We start from the raw sequence: 9,557 nt of genomic DNA, 5'->3' as shown, positions 1-9,557 counted from the left end.
ATTACAGTTCTTATCTTATCTTATCAGTTCAGTAGGATAGATTAAGGAAGTCTTATCTTATCTTATCAGTTCAGTCTTATCTTATCAGTTTAATAGGAGAGAGTAGTAGATTAGCAAGGAGTCTTCCTAAAAGTAGGATTCTACCTCTTGTAATCTCCTATTTAAGGAGCTGATATTATTCAATAAACATATCGAAAATTTCAGTCAAGAAAGAGAGCAAGGAGAGTTAGGTGATCTCTTGGACAAATCACCATTAGGGTGCCAAGATAGGTTCATCAAGAGCAGGGAGGAACAAGGGAAAACAGGAGATTTTCCCCATGGACCGACCCGTGATGAGATCCTATTCCCGGGCCCATAACAACTTGGTATCAGAGCAAGGCGTCATGGGTGACCTTGAGCGGTTTACGTCTAGGGTTCATGATCTAGAGCACAGACTCGTGGAAAACAGCAAGGAGGTGCGTGAGATCAAGGACGACGCCCGAGAATTAAGGCGCTTTGATGGAGTTGTACTTTTCTAGCAAGGAAAGGAACCCAGAAGGGGCTGCAACCACAACCGGCCGCTGACCAGACATGGCAGAATCGTCCAACGAGCAGCAGGTCGTTGCCCTAGTGCAAGTTAGCAACACCCAGAATGTTCCGATTAAGCAGGAATCCGGTGTCATCGAGAATTCCATCGATGAGAGTTCAAAGAAGAATAAGAGCAACTACTCCAAGGTCGTCATCGCTGGTGAAGGAGCTTGTATGCCTCATGTTGCGGCTGCAAATGTTGCAAAAGAGTGTTTGTTAGCTGCAATCAGATCAGATCCTAGGACTGCACATATCTGGGTGAATCTTGCTAATGCATACTATTTGGCTGGTGATCATAGAAGTGCTGGAAAGTGCCTGGAGAAGGCAGCAAAACTGGAGCCTAATTGCATGTCAACTCGATATGCTGTTGTGCTTCATCGTATCAAGAATGCAGAAAAGTCTCAGGATCCCACTGAACAACTTTCATGGGCTGCGAATGAAATGGCTTCAATACTCAGAGAAGGGGACTCTACAACAATTGAGCTTCGGATAGCATGGGCAGGACTTGCCATGGTTCACAAGGCTCAGCGAGCTCTGTACGCACTAAAGCTTGGCTTTCACAATCTTTGTACTCTACAGTTCAAGACATCTCAGAAGTACCTTAAGGCTGCAGTTGCCCGCGGCAAAGAATGCAGCTATGCATGGTCAAATCTTGGTATCTCACTGCAGCTGTCTGAGGATGAACCCTCTTCATTGGAACCCGATCCAGGAGGGCAAAATCATTCCACCTATCCGGGATTCCTTTGACTGTGTTTCAAGACACCCATCCTGAATTCGAGCTTGAGGACAAGCTCGTAGTCTAGGAGGGGAGTAATGATGTGGGCGCCGGCAGCAGCAGCAGTAGTTTAGTGCAGCAGCAGCAGTAATTTAGTGTTCTCGGCAGCAACAATTTAGTGTTCTCATCCTATCTTATCTATTCAGTATTCTTACCTTATTTGCTTTCAGTAGCAGGGATTAGTAGGAGTCTTATCTATTCAGTTATCTTATCTTATCAGTTCAGTAGGATAGATTAAGGGTGTCTTATCTTATCTAATTACAGTTCTTATCTTATCTTATTAGTTCAGTAGGATAGATTAAGGAAGTCTTATCTTATCTTATCAGTTCAGTCTTATCTTATCAGTTTAATAGGATAGAGTAGTAGATTAGCAAGGAGTCTTCCTAAAAGTAGTATTCTACCTCTTGTAATCTCCTATTTAAGGAGCTGATATTATTCAATAAACATATTGAAAATTTCAGTCAAGAAAGAGAGCAAGGAGAGTTAGGTGTTCTCTTGGACAAATCACCATTAGGGCGCCAAGATAGGTTCATCAAGAGCAGGGAGGAACAAGGGAAAACAGGAGGTTTTCCCTGTGGACCGACCCGTGACGAGATCCTATTCCCGGGCCCATAACAGAAGGGAGGAAGGAGACAATGAGGGGAAAGGTGAAAAGCTTTCTAGCTGTCCCCTCAGTTATCCTTATACTTAGTTTTGTAGTACAAAGACTAAACAGCCTTTCATAGGGTGTCTGGAACTAAAGGGGTCACAAGCTGCTTAAAAAATAAAAGAACAAGTGTGCTTAACCCCAACAACTAAAAGAACATAATAGGTAATAAAAACATAAAAGATAATTGGGCCCATATAGTTATCCGACCACTAGCTGAACTGTCAACACCTTTCACCTTAGTTCTTTGTCTATCAAAACCCTCAAACTTCTATTCTAATGAGCTTCTTTTCGATTACTTTTTCTTTCTTCAAATGAACTGTTGACGTGGCTTGTATCTTGAGTGAAACATGGGCTAGCCCCCTTCTCATTTTTAGTGGGCTTTAAAATATTAGCACCCAACCCAACAACCAATTTTGATTAAAATTCAAAATTCCACTGCCATCCTTTATTCTTCGGGAAATTACTTTTTTTGCCCCTGCTAATCCCTGTCCTTTCAACTTTCTCCTTCCCTTTCATCCTTGACTTTTCACTTCCCTTGTTGTCCTGTGAAACCCTAACCATCTCCTTCAGTTCTCTTTTCTCTCTATCCCTTTCAAACAAGTTATCAATTGAGACAAAAGTTGGATTTGCGGCTTCCTACCATTATCTGCAATTCGTAGGCTTCCCCGGCATGGACCAGATTTGGATTTTCTATTTCAATTAGAATCTTTGCAGATTGCACTTGTTCTCAAAGTCTGTTATGGAAGTCATAACGCTTGAACCTCTCACAAGCATTCCCTATTTCCTTAAGAGTCTGAGTGCTCCATGCATGTAGAGGTATTCTAAAAACCTCTAACCATACAAATGTTTTCTGCTCTGTGATTTGCGCAACGTGCAGAGACCACTCATCCAATCTCAGTTCAGGTATCTTGACGACCCCTCCCTTTCTAAGCATGGGCCAACTCTGTCTTTTTTTTTGGTTATTTGGACCAATTTGGTTGACATTTCTGAAATATAGGAAATGTCGACTGGAATAATGTAATTTTTATATTACTATCCATTTTCATGTTGGTGAGCCTTGACATCGACATATGTTGGGCGACATTAGCGAAATGTCACGACATTTGAAACCATGGTAATCATCCTTTTTTATTTTAATGAACATTTCTTTTTACTATAAAAAGTCTTATTTCTTCATGACATTCACATTGGTCATGTGTGTGTGTGTGTGTAATAAACTTCATTAAAGAGGGATTAATATACACATTTAGATTATGAATAGGTATTAAAATATATTTTCTTAAATAGTTTATTTCAATTTATCTCAATTTATTGTGATAAATTGATACTTAAGTTGTTTTTCTTGGTGCTCTGTCTTAATAGACCTTTTTCCGTCAACTTTTTTCAATCCACAAGGAAGAGATGGAAACTAACGTGGAGATGTTCCGGAGCATCTGTTTTGTGGTCTATTTGAAAAGAAAGGAATAGGAGATTGTTCAGAGACGAGATCCAAGATAAAAATACGATCATGGACATATCAACATAAAAATTGTCCCTCGGCTCAGAACAGTGGGGTTTTTGAAAGAGTTTCGCCACTGATATCACCCATGACTGACATTTGGATGGCCAACTCCTCTGTCTCTAGGGTTGCTGTCATCTCTCAACCGAACATCAGAACAGTGGATCAAACTTAACTTTGATAGTTGCAGCAAGGGTAACCTTGGCCAATCAGGGATAGGAGGAACATTCAGAAACCATATTGGAAACATTCTTTCTCTTTTCTCTGGAACAATTAGGCTTTGGAAACCCAACAGGGGCTGAGATACTAACTGTTTTACAAGGTCTAAGGTTGGCTAAAGATCTGAACTATACTGATTTGAAAATTGAAGGGGACTCCAAAGTGGTAGTGGACTGGTTGCAGAATGAGGATAAGGTTTCTTGACAGTATAGAAATGTAATCAAGGAAATAAAGGAACTGAAAAAACAGAAGTACTATTGTAGCATGGGTCCTTAAATTGGCTAATGGGTTGGCAGATGCATTGGCAAAACAAGGGGTGAATAGAGAGAATTTATTTGGGGTGGGGAAGGGAGTTTTTGATGTATACTATTTCTTATCTGACCATCCTAATCTATGGGATGTAGCCAGTTGTATATTATTCTTCTTCACTTCTGTTTTAATGTAGTTATGTTACTCTAAAAAAACCTTGTCTGTAGTTTCTGTTTTAAAATTCAAAAAATGAAAATTTGAAACTCTGTGAACTTTAGCTGAGTTTACCATTCTCCTTTTAGATATCAGATGCCATACGGGATGGTGCAGAAGGCTTCTTCAGGACACAGTACGGGACAATTTCCAGGATGGCATTATTGCTAGGACTGGTTATTCTTAGCATATATCTTTTTCGCAGTACAACTCCTCAACAAGAATCATCTGGCATTGGGAGGTACTGTATCTAATTTCTCTCTATTAGGTTTTATTATTAGTTTCTGACATTTATGTTCCATCATTAGGATATTACCATTTTTGTTTCATGTTTTTATAACAATTTTCTTTTGGGCTTTTCTTTTTTTTCTTTTTTTTTTTTCTGTTTCAGGTCAGCATCTGCATACATTACAGTTGCTTCTTTTCTTCTTGGTGCTCTATGTTCGGGTATTGCTGGGTATGTTGGAATGTGGGTCTCAGTACGTGCAAATGTTAGAGTTTCTAGTGCTGCAAGACGTTCTGCTAGAGAAGCATTACAGGTATTTGCTCTACTTACTCCTTTATCTGTGCTCAACTGAAAACACATTATAGATTTTGATCATATTTTGTGCACAGGTGGCTGTCCGTGCCGGTGGTTTTTCAGCCATTGTTGTTGTTTGTATGACTGTGGTAGGAGTGTCCATCCTTTATGCCACATTTTATGTTTGGTTAGGAGTGGGTTCACCAGGTTCAATGAAGGTCACAGACTGTAAGTGTTGACTTAACCACCACATTGATATTTATTTGTTGTCTGTTATGATGAGGGCTACTTGCTAGAAATGGTTATCTTTTTCTTTGTTACAATTCATGTTCTATCAAAATTGAGGTACCCTTAGCAAGTATATCTTTTTGATCACGCTAGTGGTGTTTTGTCCAATGCAAGCCACTAGACTACCCTTTCTTTAACAGTTACAAACTTACAATCAAGGATATTCTTATAATAATGGTATATAAAAAAAGGACAGAGTATAATATTAGAACTTGGACATTGATAAAAAACTAATGGTCTGTTCTTTTATATAGGAGTGGTGAGAGCACCCTGTTTCTAGTGAAGGGTGGGTTAATGGGCTACAGAGATGGTTAAAAAACGTGTCTGTTTGATAGATTAAAATAGGACTTGGAGCTAGTATGATAACAAAATGTTCATTTTAGAAAGCAGTTTACAAAAGGTGAGATTTGGGCTTTAGAAGAGATGCAGGAAAATAGTTGATTGAGTAGAATACGATCGGCTGTAGATGTGAGATAGGTAGGTAGGTCTCCAGATGAATTGGATACTGTTCCAATTCAAATTTGCATCTGATCCGCTTAATCTGGATTTGTATATCCATTTTTTTTAAATAATTGAACGATGGAATCAAATCCAGATATTACATGATTCGATCTGCTAAAAATGGGTTCTTTGGGTGTTTTGATTTTGATGATGTTTGGTTTGGTGGTTGGATACTTGGATCTGCCATTGCACAGGCTCCTGCAAGTGCTGCACCAAATAAAAAAGAGCTCAATCCATATTCTCTGAACCCATAAAAAATTTCAGTTCTGATGATATTTCTTTGAATTTTTGTATTACCGGTGGCTGGTTGTTTCACTTGTTCACTGTTCTTCACTCACTCACCAATTATCATCCTCACAAATTTGGTGAATCTGCTAATCAGGTATATTTGACTCTGAACTGATGACCCTCAACTCCCCCAACAACTCTAGAGCTCTCCCTCTTAAGTCTGTCTCACCAAGAGTCAGCCGCCTCACCACTCTTCGCTTGCCATTCCTTATAGAGTCGCAAGCAGTTTCACCCATTTACAACTCTTCACTCACTAGCCAACCACTATCATCACAAAGCTGATAAATCTGCAAATTATTCAGGTTTACTTTATTGTTTTTAGTTCTATTCAAAATGATACTAGTGTCTCTATTAGTCTTTTTTTTTGTGTTGGTATTTTCCATTTTTCTTCCCTTAAGGCATAGCCAAGAAGATGACCAAATTTCAAAACCCTGCACCTCTTTCACTGTTTTCAGATTTGCATAATATATTTGTCTGGAGCGCATGCCATTATGGAGCACTGGATCTGTACATTTTCTACAAAAATTGCAAATTTTAGAGCATGAGTATTTAGTATTTTTAGAGCACTGAAATTTCATATCTTCTCCTTGTGATCATTTTGTAGTTGGGTGTAGTTTAAAGAATTGCTAAAAAGGGCAACCCAGTGCATGAGGCATTGCTATGACATTCAAATCAACTTTGATTGAAATTGGATATCTAATTATTAAATTGAATTAAATTCAAATCAGGAGATCTGTATATCCATTGGATGTGAATCAAATTATGATATCATGATTTTCTTATTGAGTTGAATTCAGATATACCCCTATCTGCATTTGATTCAATATGTTTGCAGATCATGTAGGATTTGGTCATGGTAGATAGGCTGTTTTAAGCTCAAAGTGGAAATGAAAGAGATCTGGACAGTATATCAAAGATGCTGAATTGCAATTTCAACAACAGGAAGTATAGAAATGATATAAGTGAGGAGGAAAGAGAAATATCTTGCCATGTTAGAACTTAAGCAGAAAATAGAGAACAAAGGGACTTGGGGAATAGGACTAAAAAGGTCTTTGATTTTTCCCTGAAATTCAATGTTTCTCTTCAGCATCTGCAAGCATTTCCTTGAACAGTATCAATAAAAACGATTGGATCTATGGTATGTAGAAATTTCAAAATAATAATACATATGATGAAATTATAAAACATAAGTCCATTGCAAGCTGTAGATGCAGCTATACAAGATTTCCATGACAAAGAAGAAATTCAGGATTTGCATCTGTTGTGTTTCTTCCAAACCTTTTCACCATCCAATAGCATTTGAGGAACCTTTCCAATTAACAGAAAGAGTTTTGTGTTTTTGTTATAGGTGCCTGTTTATGGGCATTTTTGTTTGTTTGTGTTCTATACTAATTGAGGTTGTTTGTGTAATCTTGTACATTAGTATATAACCTAATGAAGTAAGCCACGACTGATTTTGAGTGACCTTCTAACAAGCTTCTTCTTCTAAACATTGTTCTATCACTATCTAGGAAAAATGTGGGATTGGAGAGAGAGATGAATTTTAGGGCACATCTAAGTGTGCCACTACTCGGTTCTAGTTAATGGGGTTGTTAGGGAATATTCCCTTATGCATAAAAAATGGATTTTCCCTGCGAAAAGGAGTATTAGATAAGGAGACTCTTTATTCTTTTTTCTGTTTACTCTGATAGCAGCTGTGCTGAGCTGGTTAATTTCTAGGCTGACAGTTGTGGTTTCAACAAAGGATACACAGGTGATGTCATTTTGTGTTGCAAGGATAGGGAGAGCCAAGAAATTAGAAATCTTAAGATGTTGATCAACTGGTATGAGAGGCTATCTAATCAAAGGGTCAACGTGGGGAAGAGTTGCATAGCAAGAATGTCAGGGAAGAGGTATTGCAAGAATATACTTCAATAATGGTGTGTGTTGTGTCCACTTGCCATTTAAATACCTAGGTCTCCTCTTGTGTGGCAATCCAAAAGCTAACCTTTTGGGAGTTGATAGTGGAGAAATTCTCTAAGAAGTTGGCAACCTGGAAGGATAACTATCTATCCTTGGAATGAAGGATCATCCATATAAAATCCACTTTGGCTAACCTCCTACTTACTAATCGTTTTTAAGATCCTTGTTAGGGTGGTGCTGAGGTTAGAATAAGTAATGAAAAACTTCCTTTGGGAGCTTGGGGATGAAAATAAAATTCACCATGCCAATTGGGGTTTGGTTTCTAAAAGTAAGATGGAGGAGGGGGTATGTTTAGGGAAGTTGGTTTAGAAGAATATTGCTCTACTAGGTAAGTGTAATTGCTAGCATACAAAGGAGGGGGTATGTTTTACTTCTATTGGAGTGGGGGATTCTGTTAATGCAAAGTCCAAGCAGTTCTACACGAGCAGAAATTACTAAAGAGTTGTGCTTTGAATAGTTGCTAATTGGAGGGGACTCAAAACTGGTAATCAGGTGGTTGCATGAACCAGAGCCCGCACCTTGGTCCTATAGGGGGGGCTTTGAGAAGATTCAAATGGCTAACCACAAATACAACAGTCAGAATTCAATCGGAAAGGAGATCTGCAAATGGGTTGGCAGATTTTCTAGCTAAGAAAGGGGTGCATAAGAATCAGTTATTTTTGGCTTGTAATTTTTTTCAAGGTTTAAAATGTCTGTCGATGGAAGTGTCGCTTACCAAAATATAGGACATATGTCGGAAATGTCAGAAATGTTGAGGGAAAATATTGTAAAAATTAGAGGCATTGTGGAAATATTATGAAATATGCAATGATAATTTGTAAAATGATAAAAGAAACATTAATACATATTTCTAGACTATTATCTTATTCCCAACCATTATATAAAGCTAAGAAACTAAGATCAATAACAAATTAGTAAATGACGATTTACTGATTTATTATGCATTTTGATGTTTCTTCAAGGTTATCCAATATTTTCTTTTCTTATTTTTAATTCTGATTTATTATAAATTCTAATATATTTATTTCACACTAGTAAATAGAAATACATTTATTCTGATTTTTTAAATATTAAAGTTATAATGCATTATGTTTTATTATAAATTTAATAAACTGATTCTCCTTTTTGTAGTATTAAGATTATGATAAATTCTGATTTCTTATAAAACTTAATGAATTTATTATGATTTTTAATACTAAATTTATAATAAATTATGATTTAGTATAAAATTTAATAAATTTATTCTGATTTTTATATTAAATTTAGAATATGATTTATTATAAAATTTAATAAACATTTTCTGATTTTAATAAATATTTTAAAAATACTAACTAGTTAGTATTTTATTACTTGAAAAATATTTTATGTTTTATATTATAAAGTAATTAATTTATTCTTTTATTTTTATTTTTTGTTAATTATTTTTTATAAATATTTTATTTGAAATATTAAATAGAAATTATTAATAGAATAGTTTATATTAATATACTGTATTATATTAATATAATATATTAATGTACATTAGTTGACATCCTGTTGACATAATAGGAAAAAAACCATCTTTTTTTTTGGTTATTTGGACCAATTTGGTCCACTCTGAAATATAGGAAATGTTGACCGAAATAATGTAATTTTTATATTACCATCTATTTTCATGTCGGTGAGCCTTGACATCGACATATGTTGGGCGACATTAGCGAAATGTCGCGACGTTTGAAACCATGATTTTTGTTTTGTTTTGAGCCTGCATCTTGTGCCTCTTTGTGGGAAGCGGTCATGTTGTATCTTTCTTATTGATCTTTAGTAAAACTTCTATTACTTGTCAAAA

At 36.5% G+C, this 9,557-nt stretch overlaps 1 protein-coding gene across 2 annotated transcripts in view; it reads left to right on the top strand.

Annotated features, from left to right (window-relative positions):
* The window catches only part of LOC148844230 (pyrophosphate-energized membrane proton pump 2), a 39,660-nt gene that overhangs the window by 19,570 nt on the left and 10,533 nt on the right, over nucleotides 1–9,557 (top strand). For both annotated transcript variants that reach the window (XM_088957547.1, XM_088957548.1), the window contains exons 4-6: nucleotides 4,260–4,411; nucleotides 4,562–4,709; nucleotides 4,786–4,918. In XM_088957547.1, the coding sequence (XP_088813673.1) occupies nucleotides 4,260–4,411; nucleotides 4,562–4,709; nucleotides 4,786–4,918 (433 nt within the window). The remainder of the gene's footprint in view (nucleotides 1–4,259; nucleotides 4,412–4,561; nucleotides 4,710–4,785; nucleotides 4,919–9,557) is intronic.

The sequence above is a fragment of the Nelumbo lutea genome, chromosome 8 (assembly GCF_056320005.1).
Source record: "Nelumbo lutea isolate HS-2025 chromosome 8, American lotus-T2T, whole genome shotgun sequence".
Lineage (NCBI taxonomy): Eukaryota > Viridiplantae > Streptophyta > Magnoliopsida > Proteales > Nelumbonaceae > Nelumbo > Nelumbo lutea.
Note: the sequence above shows the minus strand (reverse complement) of the source record. Positions and strands in the feature narration are given on the sequence as shown.